The 27,909-nt window shown below is 43.1% G+C and overlaps 2 protein-coding genes across 2 annotated transcripts; one reads left to right on the top strand and one right to left on the bottom strand.

The window, feature by feature from the left end:
• The first annotated feature begins 9,631 nt into the window (after positions 1-9,631).
• LOC132767849 (red-sensitive opsin) lies at positions 9,632-15,035 on the top strand. The gene is made up of 6 exons (XM_060763209.2): positions 9,632-9,939; positions 10,366-10,662; positions 11,153-11,321; positions 12,015-12,180; positions 13,286-13,525; positions 13,947-15,035. The coding sequence occupies exons 1-6, from the start codon at positions 9,819-9,821 to the stop codon at positions 14,061-14,063; spliced, it is 1,110 nt and encodes a 369-aa protein (XP_060619192.2). The 5' UTR covers positions 9,632-9,818; the 3' UTR covers positions 14,064-15,035.
• An 833-nt stretch (positions 15,036-15,868) lies between these two features.
• TEX28 (testis expressed 28) lies at positions 15,869-26,437 on the bottom strand. The gene is made up of 4 exons (XM_060759752.2): positions 26,222-26,437; positions 20,549-21,237; positions 17,587-17,722; positions 15,869-16,235 (listed from the first exon to the last, which is right to left on the bottom strand). The coding sequence occupies exons 1-4, from the start codon at positions 26,291-26,293 to the stop codon at positions 15,921-15,923; spliced, it is 1,212 nt and encodes a 403-aa protein (XP_060615735.2). The 5' UTR covers positions 26,294-26,437; the 3' UTR covers positions 15,869-15,920.
• Positions 26,438-27,909: the final 1,472 nt, after the last annotated feature.

Raw genomic sequence — 27,909 nt, 5'->3', positions numbered from 1 at the left:
GAACAAAGCAAAATAACTTTATTATGATGTATTTGCGACAGGTAGAACCTCACAGAAAGAACACCAATTTCCTACCTCCAGTCCCTTACTATTAAAAAAACTTGCAAGTGTGAGTATTCCTTTCCAGCATTGTAGCAAGATACTCTTTCCCAAGATACTTAATTCTTATCCCAGTCCCCATGCCCCAAAATGAAATACAGGTATACCTCCGCTAACAAAGTAGATATACGTATTTCTGAGCTTTGCTTTGTTAGCCAAAACTTTGGCACCAGAGGCAGCAATAAAATAGGAAGACTAGCCATATCAGCTCAGCGTGTTTCAGCACATGTTTTATTCAAAACTAAAATTATGTATGCACATATGAAATTATTTTTATTTTCTTATTATTTCTATTTTGGTCGCAAAACTTTGGCTCTATGTTTCTTTAATGTATCAGGAAAGCTGGTGAAGCGGGTTGATGTACTTTTTTCTTTCTGTTTTGCTCTTCACATATGCTCAGTAAGAGATACTGGAGGTAGCTGTTCATCCGGCCTGTTGTATACAAACACCCACATCTACAACAGAGTCATATAGAACAGAGCTTCTTAAACTTTTCCACCCATAACCCCTTTCAACCCAGGAAACATTCACATGACCCTGGGTTTAAAATAGGTGTGAAAATATTGATAACAAGTCTTGCAAAACTGGCTGATTTTCCATTTTATGAAGTACAGTTGAAACATCTACAGCAGTAGTTCCCAACTTGTGATCTGTGGACCACCAGTGGCCCGCAGGAACTAAAATATGGTCCAGGCCTCTCTGTTACTACACTGTTGCAACGAGAGCAATTGGTCTTGCGAAACTCTCTTATAGTTCCAAGGCTTTCTGTGGGTGAGCAGATAGCGACTACTGGATGTCATATGTTCTGTATCAGAAACTAGAGCTGATGTGGTCTATCCAATGCAGTTTTTTGAATCAGCACCCCAAATAACCAAACCAAATCTAAAGTTGACCAAAAACTGTTTTGTAACTCTTTTGGTACTAATGTTGGAGAGTGATTCCCTGGTTAAATGGTCAATGGTCAAAAAAAGGTTGGGAACCACTGATCTGCCGGGTCCACTGTAAACACTGCAGATTCATGTTTCAAACAGCCACTAGGTGACATTCAAAAAACTTACTATTACCATTTTTTGTGGCCCCAACTAAGGGGGGACCATTTAGGATTGGGACCCACAGTTTAAGAAGCAGTAGTCTACAGTAGAATGCCATTCTTTTCCAGGCCAAGTTTACTGCAGAGCTATTGCTGCAACCCAGCACTAAAGGGTTTGTCTTTCTCCAGTTCTTCAGCACCTTTCCACTGTCAATTCTGTCAAACACACACACACACACACAATCTTTCAGCTAGACAAAGTGTAAGAACATGGCAGACTGCTGTGCTCCTGTGAAAAAAACATTGTAAAAAGGAGCTGTCGCTTGCTCCTTACTATTGAATGATAGATATGTCATAATACTTTGTTGCTCAATTGCTGGCACTCCATGTTTAGGAAAGAATTCTATGAAAAAAATTATTTCATTGCTTTTTTGGTGTAGAGTCCTGAGCTTCCACATGCATTACTGTGCTGTTAAATAAACTGTGCTCTCTCTACTTTCAGATTCCATCCAGGAATTTCAAAAGTATTTCTAAAATCTCCTTCAACTCCATCTCCAGTAATCTCTTTCTGGGTCTCTCATATAAAGATGTTGCATATTTCCTGACATCTTTAGATTCTCCCTGACCTAATGATACTTCTCAACAGTGTGTTGTGGCACATTTTGGAGAATGAATACGTTATTACTCTTTATTGTTGTTCATTCGTTCTGTCGCTTCCAACTCTTTGTGACCTCATGGACCAGCCCACACCAGAGCTCCCTGTTCGCCGTCACCACCACCCCGCTCCTTCAAGGTCAAGCCAGTTGCTTCAAGGATACTATCCATCCATCTTGCCCTTGGTCGACCCCTCTTCCTTTTTCCTTCCACTTTCCCCAGCATAATTGTCTTCTCTAAGCTTTCCTGTCTTCTCATTATGTGGCCAAAGTACTTCATCTTTGCCTCTAATATCCTTCCCTCCAATGAGCAGTAGGGCTTTATTTCCTGAAGTATGGACTAGTTGGATCTTCTGGCAGTCCAAGGCATTCTCAGAACTTTCCTCCAACACTACAGTTCAAAAACATCTATCTTCCTTCGCTCAGCCTTCCTTATGGTCCAGCTCTCACATCCGTAGGTGACTATGGGGAATACCATTGCTTTGACTATGCGGATCTTGGTTGCTACTCTTGGTTATTATTCTTAGCATGTGGGGTATTACTGTTCACAATATATCTGAGAAAGGACCACCCAGTCTGTTGCAATTTGGGGAATGTTGTTTCTAGCCATATGTAGCAAACTAATGGACTAGGTCGGCCCATAATTTTGCAGAAATAGAATTCTGTCTGTGTACAAATATCAGACATTCTCTCAATTTTAAAAGCGTATTTTGAAGACTTGAGAAATAAGCTGAGACCAACAGCAAGTAAGATTCCTATTGAAAATAATGCAAAATACATAATTATTTTTGCACATATATACTCATCTGGGAGACTAATAGGGAAATATAATCACTCTTCAGTATTCGGAATCCAGTTATTGTTTTCAGGAATTAATAAGATCAATTAAATGCAAACAATTGCCTTTTACCTAATTTGTCCTTTGCTATTCAACTCATTCTGCCCTAATTGTGTATTGAAACTCTATATTTGTCACATTAACAAACAATACATCAATATCTTAGTTCACTCAATGGGAATTACTAATGATAATCTTCTTGGTTAGTCATAAAAGGTGAAATTATGAGAACTTCATTCCTATTCTTTTTTGGGAACTTCTAGAAGAATCTTGCTCTGTATGCCTTTAGATGCACATACTCCCCAACAGGACAGGGAGCTCTGGCGTGGACTGGTCCATGAGGTCACGAAGAGTCGGAGACGACTGAACGAATGAACAACAACAACAATTCCCCAACATTTCATTGATGAAAACCAGGGCATGTCTGACCAAGTAACATCAGCAGGTGGTGAAGGTGCCAAATCAATAAGGAAAAAACTGCAATGGTTTGCTTTTGCCTGAGCCTACTGGGAAGGGAAAGATTCTTTACCCCTGCCTTGCCTTTCCTCTCCATCTTGTTGAATTAATTGAGTCCCAATAACTTTTGCACTTTGAACTCACTTTTACAAACTGAGGACAAAGGAGAAAAGAGGGAGAAGGAGAGAGAAATGTGGACATTCTAAATGCAGCTGAAAAAAATAGGACAGCACAGGATTAATTGGGACTGTCCCTGCCAGATCAGGACAGCTGGACGGTATGGATTCAGAGACTCATTTCAAAGAAAGGCTAGCCACACTCGCAGCCGGGATTTCTTGCCTAGAGAAGCCCATATCAAAACTGGGTACCTTCCAGATGTGTTAGTTTACCACATCAGGAAAGTACCCATATGCTATTGTGAGATTATGAAGATAATCATTCAACATATTTGGTTGTACAAGGTTGAACGAGGGTATGCTAAAATGGTTTACTCTTAATGCTTGGAAAATATGCTAAGTCTTATGTGTTTGGCTTGGCTTCTACCACTCACTTCTGCACACAAGATCCTTCTATATAGGGCAGTGGTTCAAACAAAATTTGAAAAAAAATGTTCTTGGTTTGAAAGTGTTATTTCCGGTTTAATTGTGCAGTACTGACTTTGAAAGTAGCTTTATTTTTGTGCCTGCTACAAACTATAGCAACATGGGCTGCGGGATGTCCCGCAAAAACAAACCTTTTGCAGTTTAATAAAGAGTTTTCCATGTTTTTATGATAGAACCAATCAGGAAATGACATTTATAATTAGAAAATGACATTTATAACCCAGGAACAAAAAAATTATTGTTACACTAGAGCCTGAAACACTTTTTCACCACAAACCACACTCTGTCTAGATAATCCAGTAAGTAAAAGTTTATTTATAGAAGACTATATAAAAAAGAGAGAATGAAAGTTCAAAAAGTTATTTCCAAGATAGCCGAGAGTCCAAAATCCTTTCAACTACAGTCTCCTGAGTCTATCCACAAAAATATTCATAAACAAGATAACATGAATCCAAGGCAGGCAACCTATGCCACACATGAACTAGAAGCAAGAACCAACTTAGAAACTTGAATACATGAATTTCAAGAACATAGGACCCAAAAACCGAGAGTTGTTCACCTGAATATAATGTTACTCTCATAAAGGATTGTACTAGCAGGAACTACTTTAAAAGGCCTTGATCCCTCCCATAACATCATTTCTCATACACCTGCTTTTCCTCTCCTTATCTCTAAGCCCCTGGGAAAAGCAGGTCTGTCTTTGTTGCGTGCGCTGTCTCTGCATTTCCAAGCACCTTGACCTAGACACACCCGGAGTGTGGTGGAGGCTCCTTCTTTGGAAGCTTTTAAACAGAGGCTGGATGGCCATCTGTCAGGGGTGATTTGAATGCAATATTCCTGCTTCTTGGCAGGGGGTTGGACTGGATGGCCCATGAGGTCTCTTCCAACTCTTTGATTCTATGATTCTGTGATTATTCTCCCACATTTCCCTCAGCCTGCACTTCTGGCAGGTTCTCATGAGAACTGATACTGCTTTCTCCAGTCGCATAGGAACTGCCAGGAGATTCCAAAACAACTCTGTCTTGGCCACTTCTATCCTCCTCTGGACCTTCTGAATCTATTCCAGCATCTCCTTACTCATCTTCTAAGCATTCAGAATCTGGCTAGGCTACAACAATCATGCAAAAACCTTGTTAACAATGAAATTTGGGTTTGTTTGTTTTTTTTCGTGTCAGGAGCGACTTGAGAAACTGCAAGTCGCTTCTGGTGTGAGATAATTGACTGTCTGCAAAGACATTGCACATGGATGCCTGGATGTTTTGATGTTTTACCATCCTTGTGGGAGGCTTCTCTCATGTCCCTGCAGTGGGAAGCTGGAGTTGATAGAGGGAGCTCATCCACGCTCTCCCCATATTCGAACCTGCAACCTTTTGGTCTTCAGTCATGCTGGCACAAGGGTTTAACCCACTGCACCACTGGAGGCTTCTAAATTTGGGGTGGGGGGAGGTTTCCAATATAGGAAAATGGATTGAGTTTTCTTTAGTAGGGAAGGCTGTGGTAGTATGTGTTTCAGCAGCAAAGCTTCTGACACTAAGAAGAAACCCCATACTGGAGCTTTGTTATTCAGAGAAGTTGACATTTAACAACTTTATGGTCATACAGCTGTTAAATGGTGGAGAATTTGTGCTTATCTGTAGCACAGTTATGGGCAAACTAAGGCCCGCAGGCTAGATGAAGCCCACTGAGATTTTTCCTCCAGTCTGTGGAGGAAAAAGTTTGCCCCGACCTGTTGTAGCATCTATATGTACTGTTGCAAATTTGGGAAAGCTGCTGAAATTGCTTATGTGTCCATTATTTTCTTAAGAGAAGATAGTCACTGGCCGCAGGCTTCTAGTCCAAATTTCAAAAAGGCATGACACAACAGGAATAAGGGAAAGCAGAACTGAATTTATAGAGGATTGGTTGGGTTAGTCTGTAGCAGCAAATAGCAGAGTCTTGAGCACCTTAAAGGCTAATATGTTTTAAGCCAAGCGTTTGGCTTATGCCAAATAAAGCATATTAGTCTTTAATGTGCCGCAATGCTCTTTGCTGAAAAACTTCAACATGCCTTTGCTGAATGCACTATAAGATTGGCACTGATTCCGGAAACGATGAGGAATGAAGGGTCACAGAGACTGGCTTTTTCTCCCTCCCTATTCCTCAGTTAAGAACGTCATACCACACTTGGAAGTGGGCAAAGGCCAGTGGAGGGGGCTTTTGAGGAGAGCTGATGGTAGCTCCACTTTCTTTGCATTAATTATGGTTAATTATATTTTTACTCATTAAGCTGTGGCCCGATGTGTGGTACTAAAACTTTATGTTATGCATGATGATGTGCTATGTGGTATTTTCAGTTAAAGGTCTATTTACTGTGTTGGACAAACAGATACCCCCCCCCCCCCACTACACACACACATCTGTGGATCTACACTGTAGAGTAGTGCAGTTTGATACCAGTTTAACTACCATGGCTTAGTGCTATCAAATATTAAAATGCGTAGTTTGGTGAAGCACCACCATGCTTTGGCAAGGAAGCGGAAGACCTTGTAAAGCTACCGTTCTGATGATACTATAGCAGTTCAAATGGTATCTAAGTACATTCATTCTACAATTTAGACATAGCCCAAAAGCTTATGATAAATAGATACGTTTTATTGATTGGCCTATCCAAAAGCTTATGAACTGGCATATGGCTCTAATTTGCCAAATAAGCAAAGACAGGTTACCTTCCAAAATGCTGTTTCTCAACATGGTGTTGATGTTGTGTTGATATCTAATATGGTGTTTCATGGTGCAGTGACAGACACTAATTAAAATCAAATTACATATCTGTTAAAGCGGAATTTTTCTAACAAAAGGGATAAATAAATATGTTTTAATTTAATTGGATTTAAGTGGGACCCGGATGAAGTTATCAATTAATTAACTGAGTGTGCAGATGAGCCAACAGATTTTACATTTTCCCAGCTGGTTTTTAATATATGCAAACTGCTGTCAGAATCTTTGTTTACAGTCAATGGTAAGATGTTAATAGTTAGTGGTGAGATGAAAAGATTTCAAATAAGCATGTGGCTTGAAAGAGGGCTAGGCTGGTTTATAACCATGTGGGTTCTTCAACGGCCACCACATGCAACCTCCTCATTTCTCCCAGGAAACTGATTTTTCTTTTCCATGGAACTTTAATAAGAAGAAAACAAATAGTTAAGGCTGTTATAAGGGAGGGAGAAAAGAAAAACTAGAGGAAGATGTGGTTGTGAGGGGTGAAAAATAGGATTTTTGAAAAGTTATGCAGTTGTTTCCTTGCCTCCCAAGGGCAGAAAGTATGGTAGTTGAGTAAAAGCATGAATGGTGAAAGCTGAAAATAGGATTTTAACTTAAATGACAATTAAGTATACATGTAATAAATTATTGTTAACTACCTTCAAGTCAACTTCAGCCTTATAATCCAGTGGTTCTCAACCTTCCTAATGCCACAACCCCTTAATACAGTTCCACATGTTGTGTTGATCCCCAACCATAACATTATTTTCATTGCTTCTTCATAACTGTAATTTTGCAACTTTTATGAATCCTAATGTAAATATCTGATATTCAGTATGTATTTTCATTCACCGGACCAAATACCTGATACGCCCAAATTTGAATACTGGTGGGGTTGAGGGGGAAGTTGTAGTTATTGTGATTTATAGTTCACCTACAATCCAAGAGCATTCTGAACTCCACCAATGATGAAATTGAACCAAATTTGGCACACAAAACTCCAACAGAAAATACTCCCATGTCCAGCAGAAAATACAGGAAGGGTTTGGTGGACAATGACCTTGAGTTTTGGAGTTGTAGTTCACCTACATCCAGAGAGCACCGTGGACTCAGACCATTATGGATCTGGACCAAACTTGACATAAATCCTCAATATGCCCCAGTGTGAACACTGGTGGAGTTTAGGGAAAATAGACCTTGACATTTGGGAGTTTTAGTTGCTGGGATGTATAGTTCCATTAGTACTGTATTTTCTGTTGGTCTTTGGTGACCCCTCTGACACCCCCTCACGACACCCCCCCCCCCAGGGGTCCCAAACCCCAAGTTGAGAAACACTATTATAGCCATTATATAGCATAAAACTGTGGTCTCTCAAACTCAGAGCCGTCTCTTCTCTGACTGAATCCAACCTCCTGTAATGTAATATTCCTCTTCTCCTACTGCCTTTTGCCTTATTGGCTTTCCTAGTGAGTCATGTCTTCTTATGATGTGGCCAGAGTAAAACAGCCTCAATGTATTCATCTCGACTTCCAGGGAGAGTTAAGGCTTTTTAAATTTTTAAACTATTACGTTTGGCCTGGCCATAGGTTTTTAAATCCTTGTGTGTTATTGTTTATATGTGATTTATATTAATTTTATTGTTTTATTTGCTTATTGCTTTTTGGTTTTTGACGTGTTGTTGTGCTTGGCCTCATGTAAGCCGCTTTGAGTCCCCTCGGGGAGATGGTGGTGGGGTATAAATAAAGTTTTTTCATTATTATTATTATTATTATTATTATTGGTTGCTGTTTTTTTTAATTTGGACCCATTTATTGGTTTTTTTTAACAATAATTTAATTTTACCTTTTAGCCTGATAATGATTAATTATATGCATCAGCCTTTTTTCTACTACCTTGCATGTCTTTTGAATGGTGTAACAGAAGAATGAATCCCAAGGCTGTATGTTATACCAGACCAAATAGGATGTAGATCGTGTGTACTGCAAATAGAACTAGGGAACATAGTTTGTTATAGTAACAAGGTTTTGGTTTGATATCATTTCAGTTGCAATTTGTTGAAAGCAACTTTTCCCTTTCCTGCTTATTTACTGTCTTCACAATAGTATTTTTTGCTATTTGTAAAAAAAAAAAAAAACACCATTTTTATGTTACAAGCCCATGGTGCTAAATCCTCACCACCCCATCTGTGCCTTAACAGTGCACAAGACAAGATCATGAGCCAACATTTGAACCATGTCAATTGGAAAAGTAAAAGTTACAGTTCCACTGAAAATGGATTGGCATCACCCCTATTGTGCTAATAAGAAGGATGTGATAAGCATATGACCAGCTCCAGAGGTCTTTCTCTCCCCTCTTGTCTCTTAGCCAGCTCTGTTTAACAGTGAGGCAGGAAATGTTGGAGCTGCCCTTTAGTTACACAAGTTAGATGGGGTTGTATATCAAAAAAACCATCTATCCTGTGACTTGGCTTCCTGGCTCCAGTCATGATGCAGTGAACTCTTGGGCCCTACTTCCTCTCCTTCTCCTACATGCCACAGGACACACAGGGATCTGGAAGATGGCTCTACATCCATACCAGAACTGTTGGCTTTGTGGTGTGGCTTTGCTCTGCCCTGTGCATGAGATTCTTAAGAGTGTGCTTTTTTTGTACAGTAACAGTTTGGCATCCTGTGAATAAGCTCTGGGAGACAAGGTCCCTACATTCAGCATACATTTGCTCTCTAGCAAGTGTTGATCTGTTTAAGAATGTTTTTGTGGGGCTAGTTTTCAGTATCGTCACATAGGAGCGGTTATTTTCTGGCATGGCGACTTGTAGTCCTGTTTGCCGCGAGTCTGGAGATCAGGCCTCGGCGCCAAACCACCATCTCTATAGATAGCGAAACTGGGCCAAAAAGTCCCTTGGCCTATTTAGAAAAATGGGCCATTAGGAAATTGCAAGGAAGAACCATTCTTGAGAGGGATTAGCTGAGCTCTTTTGACTCCCTAATCACCCCTCCGTGCTCATCCCTCACCTGAAGTGTCCAGCAAATACACCCAGGGTGACGCAGGACAAGCATGAGCCATTCATACTGTTGCGACCAGGGAGAGGGAGCAGGAAAATGACACAGGGAGGGGGCCAAATCACAGCCCAATTAAGGGATAAAACGTTTAAGGGCTTTGAGGATCTTGTTCTCCAAGCCAGGGGCTTAATCCGCCTGGGGGGGTGGGTATAAAAATGGGCAGTGCTGTGGGCCCTGCCGCAGACGTTTGGATGGGAGAGACTGAGCGGTAGAGAGGGAAAGAAGAGAAGAAGAGAGAGAGGAGAGAAAAGGGGGGATAGACCGAAACTAGGAAGAGAAGGAAAGTGAGGAAATAGGAAAGGGGCAAAAAACAACAAGCACTGGTAGCAGGCGGGAAGGAAGATGGCAGGGGCCGTGACGGAAGCCTGGGATGTGGCAGTATTTGCTGCCCGACGGCGCAATGATGAAGACGACACCACAAGAGATAGCGTGTTCACTTATACCAACAGCAACAATACCCGGGGTGAGCCCAGCAGGGGTATCCAAACACATGGGTCCAGCCTAAGGTTGGAGAATGGACTTTGGGTTTCCCTTAAGGTGGGAGGCTTCTTTGATGTTTACAACCCAGATCACAAAGGTCATGGGGATGAGTGTTCCAGATGTATGATTTGTCAGTGGTATTGAGAGAGCATCTAAAAAGATCTTCAGAAAGTGTTGCTAATGCAGGTGCAAGTATGCAGGAGTCTTAGTGTACAAGTCAGGGAGAGGTGTAAATGTCTCGGTTTTCCTAGCAGAATGATCCCAAATAGTCTGTAAGGATAGGGACACTGAGAAAGGATGAGACACAGTAGTCTTTTCTTGGCAAAGTAACTTGCTGGTAGATGTGTGTTTGGCGATTGCTGTACTGGTGAGGCTCCTTCTAACTCCTAACTTTTCCATTTTCTGGCAGGCCCCTTTGACGGTCCAAACTATCACATTGCGCCACGCTGGGTCTACAACATCACTTCTCTCTGGATGATTTTTGTGGTCATTGCCTCAGTCTTCACCAATGGTTTGGTATTGGTGGCCACTGCCAAATTCAAGAAGCTACGGCATCCTCTGAACTGGATTCTGGTGAACTTGGCGATAGCTGATCTGGGTGAGACAGTTATTGCCAGTACCATCAGTGTCATCAACCAGATCTCTGGCTACTTCATCCTTGGCCACCCTATGTGTGTGCTGGAGGGATACACCGTGTCAGCTTGTGGTAAGAGACAAATGGATGGTTTATTTTCCATGTTTCAGCTTCAATCCTTCCCACATGTCAATATTCCTCATACATGTGTTTACCCTCCCATGAAATGACATCTTGCTCCTCTGTTGTCATCTCAGACCCCACCCCACCCCCTTATTCCTTTTGCAATGCTTCTCTTTTTCAGGAATTTCTAGAGAAGGAATATTTAATTCTCCTCCTATGCTTTGTCCTTAGCTTCCTCATGCATGTTAATCCCTTGCACTCCAAGAATCAATTGCTGGGAATTTAACAAAGGTTTTGTTTGGCCTGCCACAGCACCCATAACTTCTTTTTTAATGCTTCTGTTTTAGTATCTGAAAAAGGCAGTTCACAAAAGGTGGTAGGAGATAAGCAGAAAATAAGATGGATCCTTTCTTCCCATGATCCCAGTGTAGATGCCGTTCTGAAATCCATGTCGCTCCTTGCTAGTGACAGCTATCTCTTGTGCTCCTCTCTTCCATAGGCATCACAGCTCTCTGGTCTTTGGCCATTATCTCTTGGGAACGCTGGGTCGTTGTCTGCAAGCCCTTTGGAAATGTCAAGTTTGATGCCAAACTGGCCATGGCTGGCATTGTCTTCTCCTGGGTGTGGTCTTGTGTATGGACAGCACCACCCATCTTTGGCTGGAGTAGGTGAGTGTGAGGTGGAGGGACTAGGACACGCAACATTAGCGGGGGGAATGGTCGGCATGGAAGGAAAGGCTGCCAATACGAAAAAGGTCAGATTTGCCTCTAATATCCTTCCAGTGAGCAGCCTGGCATTATTTCCTGGAGTATGGACTGGTCTGATCATCTTGTGGCCCAAGACACTCTCAGAATTTGTGACTATATACAGGGGAAGATGTGACTATATACAGTGTTCTGTATTCAGCAGATAAATTCTATGAGGTTAGCTAAACTCACTCAGAAGTCTTGCTGTGGGTGAGCTGCTTCTACTGCAGATGAGTTGAGGAAGTAAACTGTTCAGTGGTGTTGGTCATGGCATTCCTTGCTGGGAAGAAACAAGGAGGAGAGCGCACAGTCTCCTTTAGCCTATAGGACTTCAGAAGTAACTTTAGACAGGTGCAGCTGCAAAGCTCTAAGCAGAAAATCAGCACAAGGGTATTGAGCTCAAACTTGGGCATTTCAAGATGCTGGGAACATTTCAAATATTTGCTCTTGTGTCCTGTGAATGTCAAACATACATTTTCCAGAAATTAATTTACATTGCAAGTTTGCGTTTTTCTTTCTGTTTTCCTGGAATGAATGTCAGTTGTCGTGAACACAAACAGCACTAGGAGAGTATCAAGGGTATTTTATATGTTGTCTCTCCAACCTATCCTCTAGGTACTGGCCCCATGGCTTGAAGACCTCATGTGGTCCAGATGTATTCAGTGGCAGTGATGACCCCGGTGTTCAGTCTTACATGATTGTCCTCATGATCACCTGTTGCTTCATTCCCCTGAGTGTCATCGTTCTCTGCTACCTGCAAGTGTGGTTGGCTATCCGTGCGGTAAGTACTCACACTGAATTACAATTCTGCCTCCCAAGTGGAATAGCTACGTCTTTCCCACCCCTCCAAGAATGCCGCTTCACCTTAATCCTGTCCCTTTTACTAACTCCCGTCCTCTTTAGACATGTAACATCTTTCATATTTGAATTCCAAACTGGGCCCCCCTCTGGGAATGTTTGGTTAGTGATATCCCTGACAACCCACCTTTCTTATGAAAAACCTTGCTCATATTATCAGTTTCTGTAAGATATTCTCTATATACTTGTATCCTTAACAGCATACTGGCATCTGGCCCTAGACTGTTCTTAAATCCCTATTAAACCTTCCAAGAGGCTTATCCGCAATTTTCATTGGATTTCTTTCCCTTCTTCTTAATTAACATTATTTTGCCTATTAGAAGATGCCCTGTTTGCAATTGAGTGGCTGTGTCTTACCAAGGGGTTCTCCCCCCCCCCCCCCCCAGCTAGGCTAGTGTGGTTAGTGTGGTTTAGTCCCTTGAGAACTGGACTATGACCTTGGATGAGTCACACTCTCTACCGCAGGAGAAAACAATGATAACTTACCTCTGAACAAACCTTATCTGCAATAGGTTCATCTTAGGGATGTCATAAGTCAGAAAGAATTTGAAGGCAGTCAACAACACCAGAAAAGCCTAAAACGTAGGCCAGGGGTCCACAAACTTTTTAAACAGAGGGCCAGGTCACAGTCCCTCAAACTGTTGGAGGGTCAGATTATAATTTGAAAAAAACATGAGTGAATTCATGTGCACACTGCACATATATTATTTGTAGTGCAAAAAACACTTAAAAGCAATACAATAATTAAAATGAAGAACAATTTTAACAATATAAACGTATTAGTATTTCAATGGGAAGTGTGGACCTGCTTTTGGCTGATGAGATAGGATTGTTGTTGTTGTTGTGTGCTTTCAAGTTGTTTCAGATTGACCCTGAGTGAGGGCCAGGTAAATGACCTTGGAGGGCCGTATTTGGCCGTGGGGCCTTAGTTTGAGGACCCCTGACCTAGGCAAACTGAATCTCTTTCCTCATTGCATCACAAATGTTATGCCCTTTGTAATCCAACTCCTTACCTTTCTCTTGCACAGGTTGCTGCCCAGCAGAAAGAGTCGGAATCTACACAGAAGGCTGAGAAGGAAGTGTCAAGGATGGTGGTAGTCATGATCATTGCCTATATCTTTTGCTGGGGACCATATACGATCTTTGCCTGTTTTGCTGCTGCCAACCCAGGCTATGCCTTCCACCCCCTTGCAGCTGCTCTGCCTGCCTACTTTGCAAAGAGCGCCACCATCTACAACCCAATTATCTACGTCTTCATGAACAGACAGGTAATTTTCTGTGTCCTCAAGTGGACTGTGATAGGGTTAGCTAGAAAAGAGAGGGCTGTGTGGGTTAGACAGAACACAATATACAGGATGCACTCCAGATGTTGTAGGACTGCGGCTTCCAGTATCCTTCCTCATTGGCTATGCTGCCAATGCAGAAGGGATTTTTAGTCTGATCATATCTGGATAGCCATCCAATTCCTACTCTTGGCCCAGGGGATTCTGCTATGATAGTTACTTGCTGGAGATGTGTAGAGCTCATTTTGTAGTTTAGGGAGGAGCCTTTAACAGCTTCACTAAACTACAAAGCCCAGAATTCTGCAGGAAGCAGAAACCAGTTTTAGAGTGGATTCATTCTCTAGTAGCTAATTACGCAACTTTTTTCTCTCTCCTCCTTCCCATTTGCTCTTTTTTCTTCTGGCAGTTCCGTAACTGCATAATGCAGCTCTTTGGCAAGAAGGTGGATGATGGCTCTGAATTATCCTCCACTTCCCGCACTGAGGTCTCTTCTGTCTCTAATTCCTCTGTATCACCGGCATAAGAGCCCCCTGCCTGAATAGCCACAAAGACCAGAGATTCTGCCTCCCAGGAGAGCCCCAGTGAGAACTTCCTCTTTCCTCCTGGACTGACCGCTGCTGAACAGATTCCCTTTGAGAATATGAAATACTGGCCTGCCATCTCTACAGATCCTCTTCTTTGAACTTATACTGCTCCCTCAGCTGGGAATGCTGCTATTTCTCCCCTGGTGATTTGGGGGAGGGAAATGTTTGTTTTTCCTCTCAGAATTGCTTTGGGATGGGGGTGAAGGGGTGAGGAATTCTCTGCTCAACTATCCCATATTTCTGCAACATTTCCAGGAGGTGTTGTTTGAACATACTTTGCCCAAGGTCACTAGTCTTCCCGTGCACCCCTCCCCCTTCTCCCCAGAGGAGCAGAATAAAGGGGGTTCCCTGTGGAAAGCATATCGCTTTTGTAAAGCAAGTCTGTTGGAGGCCCTCTTAGCAGTGAATCTGCCCTTGCACCCGCATCCTCCCCCATGATCCACATCCTCCGACCGGATGGACTGACGTTGTGTCCCAAGAGCGAAGATTACCCACAGTTTGGCAACACAGGCCATATTCTGGTTCCCTTTTGCTCTGCCCCTCCTATGAAGTTTTCACTGGTGCCAGGGAGTGCATTGAAGGGGGGCTGGGAGGAGAGAAAGTTTGTCCCCCGAGGTGTCTGTGCCTCAGCCAGGTCGAATGCATTGAATTTTAGTTCTGTTGAAAGTGGGCATGATTCTGACATGGGTAGAACCAACGAGACTCAGCACGATCCACCTCAGTCATTGCAGGGGCTTTGTGCTTCTCCCCAGCATGGCTCAACTGGAACCATTCTGTACATAGTGTTTGATACTAAAGCCTATTGTGTCCCTGGGACATCTAGCTAGAAATGCAAAGGGGAAAATGACCAAAAAAAATCTGCAGCAGTGAGAGTGAGATAGAGAATAAAGATTTTTAACTTCTGTATATAAGTTCTGTTCTTATCCTACCAAAAACAAACAAACCCTGATACACCCAAAGAATGCCCTTTGCCCAGAAGTGTTTGCTTTACATCTACGCATGCGAGTGAGGTGGTGGTGGTGGTGGGTGGTGACTGCAGTGGAGGCAGAGGTTGGGGGTCTGCTTGATGATTGCAGACTGTGTGGAGAGATGACCCAGAAGGACCAGCTTTCACTGCTAGCAAATATATGTTTACAGGTATGAGGAATGGTCAAATGGCTCTTCAAACAGGAGAACTTGGAGGGACCATGACTTAAAAAAATTGGAGGGCGGGGAATACATCAGACACATGAGACATTATCCACAGAAAATGTTACCCAAGGTAAGAGACACAAAGGGGAGCTGCATAAACCACACACTGTAGTAGACGAGGCCTCTTTTTAATTAGGGCGTAGTAGAATTTGATTTGGATTTCCCAATCCAGATGCCACAATGTCGTGGGAAATTCCTGTGTACACCTCCTAGGCTAGATAGACATGCAGAACCACAGCTTGGTTAGACAGCAATATGGTTTCATTTGTTTCCTTCCATACCCAGACTATTGAACTCAGAATGTGTGCACATTCAAATATGTAGATACGAACTCTGTGTGTGTCTTTTTTGTCTTGCCTGTGATGTCTTTTCTCATCAAGAATGGACACACAGCCCTTACACTCCCTGTAGCCCATTTAGACCAATCTGAGATGCTGGAACTCAGCATTAGTTTTTTTTTTAAATGACCCGTCATAATTAAAAAAAGACTAGGGCATAAATAAACATGTAGAGGTTTTTAAATAGATAAATAAATAAATAAGTATGAGGGAATGTTGGAAAGCAATGTAACGGGTGAGGAAATGCCTGTGCCTTTAATTCCCTGGTTATGAAGTGGAGGGGAGCCACGTTTTCCATTCCGATGGGGCAAAGTGAGGAAAATAGTTCCAGGCTGCACTTATGATGATAACCACAAGAAGAGTGGTAATGGCACGCCAGCGAGTGCGCAAGAGCGGAAGGGCAAAGGTTGAAATGGTGGAAGCACACACCAGGAAAATGGCGGCAATGGTTAGCAGGAGGTTCATAAGTTGCCCGTAAAGTTTATATACACTGGCCTGGGGCAGTTCCATTGCCTCTTGTTGCTGGGTCAGTTGCTGCATTTCCAGTTTGGCCAGCCGAGTCTGGTAGGACTCCAGCACCTCCTGCCAAAGAGAGACGAAGAAAGCAGGAGGTCAGGATCTCAAGGGAACATATCCCTTACATGGGTGGGTTCTGTCTCAGCTAACTCAAGTATCATTTGACTCATCACATGATCGCCTCCTTCCCTTTGTGGTATCTGTCATATACTACTGTCATTTGGTGTGTAATCAGAATCCATACACGCAGGCCCGTAGCCAGGATTTTGATTCGGGGGGGGGGCTGAGTTTCATGGGGGGGGGGCTGAGTCTGAGTGAAAGTCTACCCTAGCAAACCTTTTGTATTGTTACCCCAATACCCCCATTGCTCAATGGAGGGAAGACTAGTAGAGGCCAAGATGAAGTATTTGGCCACATCATGAGAAGAAAGGAAAGTTTAGAGAAGATAATGATGCTGGGCAGGCCTTTAGCCAGGATTTTGATTCGGGAGGGGTGGGGGCTGAGTCTGAGTGAAAGAGGGTCTACCCTAGCAAACCTTTTGTTACCCCAATACCCCCATGCATATGGGATATATTGAGCATGGTGGTCAGATCATGATATGAATAAACATAACAGTTTAAATAATGTACCAGTAAGGCCTTTTTGCGGACCACCATGAGAATTTCGGGGGGGCTGAAGCCCCTCAAGCCCCCCCCCCCCGCCCCGCCCCAGCTACATGCCTGCATACACAAGAAACAGGCTCAGGGAAATGGGGGTGAGTGGGGGCTTCTTAAAAGCATACAAAGAAGTTCAGAGGCTACAGACTGCTGACTGCCTTTTGGGGAAAATTCTGATTTAGGAAAACGCTCCACACTACACCATTTTGTTGCATATCCCATTCCTTCTATCCTAGTGATTGTTAATACATGTAAGATAATTCATTAACAGAAATAACACTAGGGCTGAATTCTTAGAATGAGGTGAATGGGTGTTTCTAAGAGTTTCCATGTGGGGGCATCTAGGGACCTTCCACAGCCCGCACTTCCTATGTCTGGCAGTAAGAAGTACTATCCCGAAATGCAGAATGCCCTTTGCAGGGCTCTTTAGTGAGGTCAATGCTGGTAAATCCTTCCCCCTGCATTCTAATACATTCTATTAATAATCACCTGCATCCTCTGAGTTTCCTGACATCCGGCTTTGACACAGTTAATACAACCTTTGCCAAGTTCACCCAATAATATAATTCTGTATCTAAAGCTGGTTGTTGAAGTTTGAGCATTGTGTAACATTTTCCTCCTTAGCTATATTTCTCATTCCCCTTGTCATGGCAACCAACCCCCTCCTCTAGTGTCCCAATCCCCAGTTCTCGTAATATAATACACATAACCCAACAATAGAGTATATATAACCTGGACTTCTGAATTTAGATGCCCCTTACCCAGATGTCCCGAGACCTCTCATAAGACTGGTACACCATCTTCTCTTCAGTACAAGCCAAGTCATGTTTGAGGTTGGTGATCTCATTGAGATTGATCTGGATCACATCGTTCACTTGTACCTCCAGATTATAGCGCCTGAAGGAGAATTGCATAGTCAAGGGGGTGGACTGGATGAGGTTTAACAGTCTGATCCCACTCTCTCTCTCACGTTCCCCACCCTGGCTCAAGCCAGCTGGCTGATCTTGTTACAGCCGGAGCTTAACTCACTACTGGTAAATGGATTAGGACCAAGTTGGCTCTGCTTCCTCATTTGACACTTGCGATGTCAAGAAGTGGAGGAGTGCTCTCATCCTGGGGAGTCATTTGGATTTAGGAGTACATTGGAACAAAGACATTTTGTGCAGAAAGAGCACTGAATCTAAACATAGTGAGAAGTGTATTTGTGAGGAAAAGACATGTTACCAGTGGCATGGGGTAGATATGCTCCTCAGTTGAATTAATCCATATGTTAATTAAACTTTAAAGCAGATTGCAGCCAAGTTTTCTCTTGTAGTTCATTGGCAGTGAAAATAAATATTGGGAATGTTAAGAAAAACAAAGCTCATAAAAATTTCTTGAGTGCCAGCACAAATCTTGCAGATCCAGTGCTGAGCATTAAGAAGGCCATTGCTATGTCCTAGCAGTGGCCTTCTTAGACCTGCTTGTCTTCTTCACCATTGCAGTCCACTTGATTATCCATTGCTTTCCCTTTCTATGGCCCAGAAAATGGCGGTAGTGAGAAGATAAAGCTTAAGAAGAAGAAAAAAAGCTCAAGGTGTTATTGTGATTTTGCTCACAGGATTTCTGCCAGGCAAGCAAACCAGGTTAGGTTTTCCTTCTTTTCACTCACTTCCAATGAATTATTGTTTTTAATTTACACTTTTAAAGTACCGTACAAATCGGCTCAAGGGATTGGTAGAAGGAAAAGACATCAATCAGTGCTGTGCATCTTTTTGTAATCTGACCCATCAAACCATTTCCATCCATCCAGCCATGAAAGCCTTCAACAATACATTTTCATTCAATCATGAACTGGATGAACAAAAGTCAACTTTGACACTGAAGCTCAACACCGCCTGAGCTCTGCGAGTGTAGCCTTTTTCCGAATGAAGCAGAGAGTGTTTGAGGACCGGGACATCCATAGGGATACCAAGGTGCTTGTTTATAAAGCTATTGTCCTCCCAACCCTGCTTTACGCTTGCGAGATGTGGACAGTCTACAGACGTCACATGCAACTCCTGGAACAATTCCATCAGCACTGCTTCTGAAAAATCCTGCAAATCTCTTGGGAAGACAAGCGGACAAATGTCAGCGTGCTGGAAAAAGCAAAGACCACCAGCATTGAAGCGATGGTCCTTCGCCATCAACTCCGCTGGACTGGCCACATTGTCCAGATGCACAACCACCATCTCCCAAAGCAGTGGCTCTACTCCGAACTCAAGAACAGAAAATGGAATGTTGGTGGACAGGAAAAGAGATGTAAAAAAGGGCTCAAAGCCAACCTTAAAAATTGTGGCATAGACACTGAGAACTGGGAAGCCCTGGCCCTTGAGCGCTCCAGCTGGAAGTCAGCTGTGACCAGCAGGGCTGTGGAGTTTGAAGGGGCACGAATGGAGGGCGAAAGAGAGAAACATGTCAAGAGAAAGGTGCATCAAGCCAACCCCGACCAGGACCACCTTCCACCTGGAAACCAATGCCCTCATTGCAGGAGAAGATGCAGATCAAGAATTGGGCTCCACAGTCACCTACAGACTCACTGACAGAACCTTGGAGGACCATCATCCTCAGACTACGAGGGATCACCTAAGAAGATACTTCCATGGATACTGGATACTTCCATGGAACTTTATCTTCACTATCTTTAAAAAAAATTCTCACTCTATATCATTGAATGCCAAAGTTAGGATACTCTATGAGTCTATGCTATCACATTTCCAATTTCTATGTACGGGTTTGAAAGCTAGCAAGCCAAGAAAGTAAATAGGAAGAATATCAACTTATTTGACATGTAGTTCTGGATGAGGGCTCTTTAGATACCCAAAAAACCCCAACAACAACATATTAATGGATATTAGTCTGAAGTCTCTCTAGAATCCAAAATGATTAAATTAAGACTGCTGTATTTGAGACATACAATAAGAAGACATGCCTCATTCAAAAAGAAAATAATCCTTGGCAAGCTGGAAGGCAGTAAGAAAAGAGGAAGGCTATATTACCCTCACCTATCCGTAGGTATATAAGTCTCAATCCAAAAAAGCCATCATCCTCAGTTGGCAAGACCTGAGCAGGGCTGTTGTCTTTTGTTATAAATCAAAGTCAACGTGATGACAATTAACAGCAACAGAGAATTCTCAGTGCCTTTAGCAGAGGTGCTAAACTTGTGGCCTGTCAAATGTTTCAGACTCCAATTCCGAGAAGCTCTAGCCAGCTTGTCAAATGGACAGGAATTCAGGAAACTGAAGTTGGATGGCCACAAGTTTGACACCACTGAGAACCTAACCAAACTAGAAGGTCCAGAACATCATAGAATGCAGCCATTGGATTTAAAGTGGAGTCACTGGGCTATAATTGTGTAGTGCAGAAGGACACTTGCCTGGTACCCTACTCCTGGATTATCAGTATGGATGAAGCTATTTTTTTTTGTTTAGATGCACACAGGGAAATTATAGTTCAGTCCAAAGTGTGACCCTAGGGCAATTATACCACTTTTATCAGAGATGCATACATTTAATAATCAAAAACCCCTCACACTCAGTAATAGGTGTTTTTTTATTACTGAGGAAGAGTAGCATTTAAAGATTTACTTCATGGGCACTACTTCCAAAAGTGAGCAGAAAGAAGAGAAAACAGCACCATGTATGAATATGGGGACAGGGAGATGGAATTATGGAGTCCATTGCTCACAAGAATATGGGTGCCCACCTTTTCTTCTCCTCCTGCAGGAGATCCATCAATTGTAGTTTGTCTACCCTCCATGCTTCATCCAACCTGTGCCATACATCCTCCAGGGCTTTACTGTCTTCCCTGAGCTCTAATAACTGACTCTTCAATTCCTGAAGCCTCTGCTTGCTTTCTTCCTCGAGGGCTTGCTTTGGGACAGGCTCTGGAACAGGGCAAGTCTCCTTGCTTTCAGAGAGGGGAGGGAGGTTGACTTCTTCTGCTGCTCCTGCTTCTGTATTACGGATCCTGGGTAGATGAAAGGGTGGCAGTCGGGGGAAACTCGACCTCGAGGTAAAGATGTGTGGTTGTGGCTGGTGCTGTATAGAGGCAGTACTGGTGCTACTCTCCTGAGGAGTCAGAACCCTCTGCTCGAGTTTCTTTAGCTGGGCACAACAATCTTGTAGGCGCCGTTCCAGATGGGCAATATTAGCTGAAGAGCGCTGGTTGATGCGTTCAAAGGCCTGACGGATAGAAGGGGCCTTCTCCCGGTCAGCCTTGCTCACCAGCTCCACGTAACAAGAGGTATTATCATCTCGGTTGTTCCTCTCCACTCTCAACAACTCAGATAAGTGTAGGATGCGGTGGCGTAGGGCATCCTTCTGACTACGGTAGGAGGATTGGGAAGAGGTGGAAGCAAGAGAAGCACTGCGCCCCCGACTGGACTCTGTCGGCTACAAGGGTGAAGTAAAGAGACAATAGGATCACAGGAAGAGGCAGTGATTTCCATTCACCAATCACACAAAAGCCCAAATTCAGTTGTGACCTTCCAAAAGCAGATGCATTCAATTAATGGAAATTTGGTAGGTCAGCACGTAAATTCCAACAATTAAATGGTTCTGCTGTAGTAAGAACCAGCAGCTAGATTCAGACTGTGACCCCCTTTTCTATGTATAGGATTATCCTTATTTTGAACTTTCCCAGAATATACTTTGCCATGGCTAATACTAATATTTTACACCATCCCACAGTATGCTCTGTTGTGCCTTCTCTTAGAACACTCAATGTGTCCCTTCTCTCAATACAATGGCAACCACGTAATTCAAAACTAATTTATATATATATATATATATATATATATATATACACACACACACACACACACACACACACACTAGCCATCCCCAGCCACACGTTGCTGTGGCCCGCATGGGGGATCTGTGTGGGAGGTTTGGCCCAATTATATCGTTGGTGGGATTCAGAATGCTCTGTGATTGTAGGTGAACTATAAATCCCAGCAACTACAACTCCCAAATGTCAAGGTCTATTTTCCCCAAACTCCACCAGTGTTCATATTTGGGCATATGGAATATTTGTGCCAAGTTTGGTCCAGATCCATCATTGTTTGAGTCCACAGTGCTCTCTGGATGTAGGTGAACTACAACTCCCAAACTCAAGGTCAATGCCCACCAAACCCTTCCAGTATTTTCTCTTTGTCAAGGGAGTTCTGTGTGCCAAGTTTGGTTCAATTCCATTGTTGATGGAGTTCAGAATGCTCTTTGATTGTAGGTGAACTATAAATCCCAGCAACTACAACTCCCAAATGACAAAATCATAGTTTTTTGAGAGATAGTAGTCACTCCTTGTGTTGTGAGATGTTTTGTTGCCAAATTTGGTGTGGTTTCATTCATTGGTTCTTTTTTGTTTATGCACAGAGCATTTATAGATAGATAGATGATAGATAGATAGATAGATAGATAGATAGACAGGTAAATATGTAGCTGCAATAACATGGGAATAGGGAAAATGACAGAATGCAAGAGACCATTCCTCTGGTGAAGTCTGCTTTCGGACTGATACCTGATGTTCACTACCATCACTTGTGGATTCTTTGAACCAAGCTAAGCAGGCCTATTATCACAGCTCCTAATGGAATTATAGAATTTAGCTGTGTTCACCATCTTTCTCTGCCTCCCTCTCCCTACTACCTGATGATTAGGCACTGAATTTTCACTGATATTTCAACATCTGCTGTGTGTGCATGAGATTCAATTCCCAGTCTCAATTTTTTATGGGTAAGGGAAGCAGATGCCAAAAAGGTATATGAAACTTTGGAGGTTTTTTTGTTTCTTGGTTTGCTTCATGGAGAACTCCTGATTCACTAGCTATTTCCTATACCCCTGTGGGATAGGACAATTCAAAGTGCTGGTGTTGACCTATAAAGCCCTAAACGGCTCTGGCCCAGTTTATCTGTCCGAACGGATTCTCCCCTATGAGCCATCAAGGCTACTAAGATCTTCCGGGGGGGCCCTACTCTCGGTCCCACCACCCTCTCAATCACGGTTGGTGGGGACGAGAGACAGGGCCTTCTCGGTGGTGGCTCCCCGGCTTTGGAACTCCCTCCCAATAGAGGTTAGATCTGCCCCCTCCCTCCTGACGTTCAGGAAATCATGAAAAACATGGCTCTGGAATGCAGCATTCAAAGATTGAACCTGGAACCTTCCCTGTGATGAATTAGAATGAACTGCGACTATGAATATGATTATGACCATGACTGGATTGGCGATTTGGCATAGGAAACTGTAATGATTTAATGATGTGGTTTTTACTGTACTGAGCTGTACTATTTTAATATGTAATGAGTTGTATTTGCTGTTTTATCTGATTGTATTTGATATGTATTGTAAACCGACCTGAGTCCCTCGTCGAGATTGAGAAGGCCGGTATAGAAATCTTCTAAAAAAATAAAAAAATAAAGGGTCCCTTTGAAAGAGAGAGGAAGGTGTGGAGAGTATGGTTGCTTATATTCCTGCCCCTGTGGGATAGGAATGCGGGCAAAAGTCTCTCAAAAAGGCCAGGATTTGGGGAGAGTTCCAAATTCACTGGAGGTGATGCTTGATAAGAAAGATTGGTTTTTGATCCCATCACACCTCTACCTTTTTCTGTTCTGATCCTTAGGAAAATACATGTCCTTGTCATCAGGATATCACCAAACCATGTCACCCTGAATTAGTTTTTTATCTTAAAGGTATAGCAGGGCTGTTCTTCTTTTCACTAGGCAATTCCCTGGATAGCTGGCCCCAGCTAGGACCCAAAAATCTTGTCCTTGCACTTTACTATTGTTGTATCCAAAGTTATAATGATTAATTGCTTTTATCCTTATTGCTGCTATATGATATATACACTTTATTCACTAGCTCTATCTATTGTTGTTACAGCAGTCCACCCACCCACAACGAGACATTGAATTTTGTTATTGTTGTTTCTGATGTTTGTTCTATATATTTCTTTATATATATGTTGTTTTTATTTTGTTTTATATTGTTTTTTGTTATTATTTTGTTGTTATGCATTTGGATGTGTTACATTTTAACTGTATTGCTGGGCTTGGTCCCATGTAAACTTTGGGAGATAGCATTGCATAAAATTATTATTATTATTATTATTATTATTATTATTATTATTATTATTATCCTCACACAAATGGGTTATTTGTGCCTGATAATGCTTCAGTCAGAATTTTCTAGAGCTCTCACATAAACCTTTTTGCAGTAGACTTAATGCAGCACACTACTTTGGATTTGGAACAACATTTACATGGCCTTGATTTCAGAAGAGACTTTGCCTACTATATTGACTACTACTGCTACTTTTCAAAACTCTATACAATTATTTGCTAATTTTCTTCATTGTTTTTTCAAGTGGGTAGCCACCACTCATGTTGCATATGAAATGGCTAAGAAAGCTCCTCCAGTTTGAGTTCATAATGATAATACTAGCCCATGATTTTTAATTTGCACTACAGGATAGATACAAGCAGAGGTGGCCCTAGGTAATTTTCAACAGTAAGCAAACAGTATTTTGCCCCCCCCCCCAAACCAATCACTGATATATATTTTCTGTTCGTTGTGGGAGTTCTGTGTGCCATATTTGGTTCAATTCCATCATTGGTGGAGTTCAGAATGTTCTTTGATTGTAGGTGAACTATACATCCCAGTAACTACAACTCGCATATGTCAAGGTCTATTTTCCCCCAAGAGCGCCTCAAGAGCGCCCCTGGGCAAAATCAACTATACTGCAAATGCTTATTTTGTGTAATGGGTTGAGCCACCCCTGGATACAAGGTCTACAGAAATCACAAATAAGAACAACTTGTCCACATATAACTATAGTTCTTCAAGTGACCATCTGTGAACTTACCCATCATTGTATCCTATCTTTCATTTGCTCCCTGGATACTACTGCTGCTTTGGTTTGGTACGTTTGGTGAGGTGCTCAAGGATGGGTGGAGCTACTTCCAAAAGGTGTATGCATGTAGCCGGGGGGGGGGGGGGGCTTGAGGGGCTTCAGCCCCCCCCCCCCCCAAATTTTCATGGTGGTCCACGAGAAGGCCTTACTGGTGCATTATTTAAACTGTTATGTTTATTCATATCATGATCTGATCACCATACTCAATATAGCATGGGGGTATTGGGGTAATGATACAAAAGGTTTGCTAGGGTAGACCCTCTTTCACTCAGACTCACCCCCCCCCCCACCCCTGAATCAAAATCCTGGTTACGGGCCTGGGTGTATGCAATAGCCCTAGACAGTTCTGACAAGTGCACTGCTCAGGTACAGATAGCCCATTTGTATGAGTTCACAGACAGGGGCGGCTCATCCATTACGCGAAGTAAGCGGTCACAGAACACTTTTTTTTGCCAGGGGCGCAGAGGCGCCTCTGTAAATGCCCCTCGACCGCCACTTGAAGAGCGCCCCCTCAGCTCACAACAGCCCTAGCAGTCCGGGAGGAGCCTCGGCTTTCTTGCCTCGCTGCCGGGCGATCCTCTTCCCAAAGGGGCCGGGCCCTTGAGCCTCGCTTAGCCCCTCTCATTCCTGCTCCACCCGGCCACCGGGTGCACGAGCAGAGCTGGCGCTCAATCGTTCTCCGCGTTCGATCCCTTCCCCATGACCGGCTCCCTTTCCCGCTCCCCCGGCTCTCCACCCCCCTCCTCTCCTCTCCCCAATCCGCGGGTGGGCCAAGGGGCGGAGCCACCACGCCTGGCCCGCTTTGGGTCCGAGGGCGTGTCTGAAGACCCCAGCGTGCGCACCAAAAGTCGCCTCTTCTCCTGACTTTCTCTTCAGCCGTTGGGACCGAGAGAGAGAGAGAGAGCCCCTCTGGCTGGAGGTATCTCCCACCTCCGCTCCCTCCTTTGTTTTTGCGCCTACCTTCAGGAAAGGTGGCATCTCCACCTCTCTCTCTCTCTCTCTCTCTCTCTCTCTCTCTCTTGGTCCCAATGGTTGAGGAGAAAGTCAGGAGAAGAGGTGACTTTTGGTGCACACGCTGGGGTCTTCAGGCATGCCCCCGGACCGAAGTGGGCCAGGCAAGGGAGCAAGTGCGGCAAGTGTAGTTACTGGGATGAATAGTTCACCTACAATCAAAGAGCATTCTGAACTCCACCAATGATGGAATTGAACCAAATATGGCACACAGAACTACCACGACAAATAGAAAATATATATCAATGATTGGTTGGGGGGGGGGCACCAAAATACTGTTTGCTTACCGTTGAAAATTACCTAGGGCCGTCTCTGTTCACAGATGACTACTCTAAGAAATACAGTTACAGGTTAGCAGCTTGTCCTTTTCTGTACCCTGGTGCAGATAGTGCTTGAGATTTTCCTAAAAAAGCTACATGCCCTGAGGAGAAATTCAGATAACATATTTTGGTCACTCACTGCCGCTAGGAGTTGGCTTGAGGAATCTTCTAACTGCTGAGAGGATTCACCTTTGGATACGTGATCCACCATGGGTGCTGTATGGAAACAGACACATTTAACTGTTATTCAGCCACCCCCTCCTCAAAAGTTCAAGAATAATGAAATGACTTCAAGCAAGAGATATGATTGTTTCTTTATTTTTTTAAAAAAATGCCGTGATTTCGAAGTGGCAAATGTCGAAGCTGCTAGAGCAGTGATCCTCAACATGTGGGTCCCCAGATGTTTTGGCCTTCAACTCCCAGAAATCCTAACAGTTGGTAAACTGGCTGGGATTTCTGGGAGTTGTAGGCCAAAACACCTAGGACCCACAGGTTGAGAACCACTGTGCTAGAGGCTCAGGAAGGACCTAGCAGTAGCTGTATCCCAAACTCTATCACAATGGTTCTCAACCTGTGGGTCCCCAGGTGTTTTGGCCTACAACTCCCAGAAATCCCAGCCAGTTTACCAGCTGTTAGGATTTCTGGGAGTTGAAGGCCAAAACATCTGGGGACCCACAAGTTGAGAACCACTGCATCAAATCTAACTCTTTAAGAATGTATCTAATTAATATTTCATGTATATCTTGTATTACTTGTATACTGTGTCAATTCTTAAATTTGTCAAATGTATCAAATGTCTCTTGAAAACTGCTACTTCCTCTGTGTCTTCAGTTTGTAAAATCCTTTGGAAACAGAGATTGCAGTCAGGGTCCCTCCAGCTATTTCCCAAGTGAGATAATATCAAGACCTTTGTGTATGTATGTAAAGACAGATGATCTCCTTTGTCAACAAGATGAGCTCAGAATGTTTGCCCATTTTTAACTGAAGCAAGGGCTTATTACTCCAACAGGAGAAGGTTCAGCAAACATTCATTCATTAATTTCCTGAATGGGCAGCCAGGCCACTGATTATTTGGAACTGACATCTTGTCTTGCACTCTTTGTTTCAACAGATCTGGACACTTAAGTTACTCAAGGACTCATCTGTATGCCCACACCATCACTTCCCCCTCGTTTGTTTCTTCTTAGGGGACATCTCTACAACGATTGCAACTTTAAACTGACCAACCACTATTCTTCTCACCACGGGGATCCCCCCTTTTGCCTGTGACATCAGGAAAACCTTCGACTAATCCCTGCAGAAATCCAACCTGGCCCCACTTTTCAACCAATCAGAGGAGGGAGAGGGACATTTGAATAGCTGCCAGAACTGCATAAAATGTTATTTTTTTTCTGTGAATTTGTGCTTGTACCTTTTGAAGCATATTGCTTGCACTTGCATCCTATTTGGCCAAATTTTAACAAACCTCTGTAGTTTTGCCTTCAACCCAGGGTGCTTGTCCTAAATCTTGGCTGATCTGGTTTAGCAGAGGCTTACCAAACGCGGACCTCCTTATCTGTGGTCCACCTGAAATCTCTACAAAACATTGACCCCAATAGATTTTATAGAGTGGCCATAAGCACATGGCTCAACTGCCTCCCCCCCCCCTGCTTTCCTCTTTCCTTTTCTTTAGCTCACTTCTTCTTTGTGAAGTACATTATATTAGTGTTATATCCCCTTTTTTATCTGAAAAAGCAATGTGCAAACATTAAATACTCAAACTTAAGCAGACAGGATGGAATAAAACACTTATGTAGCAGGTTTCATGCTCTGAAATATATGTAAACT

The sequence above is a fragment of the Anolis sagrei genome, chromosome 2 (assembly GCF_037176765.1).
Source record: "Anolis sagrei isolate rAnoSag1 chromosome 2, rAnoSag1.mat, whole genome shotgun sequence".
Classification (NCBI taxonomy): domain Eukaryota; kingdom Metazoa; phylum Chordata; class Lepidosauria; order Squamata; family Dactyloidae; genus Anolis; species Anolis sagrei.
The sequence above is the reverse complement of the archived record's forward strand: the minus strand, read 5'-3'. Positions and strand labels throughout refer to the sequence as shown.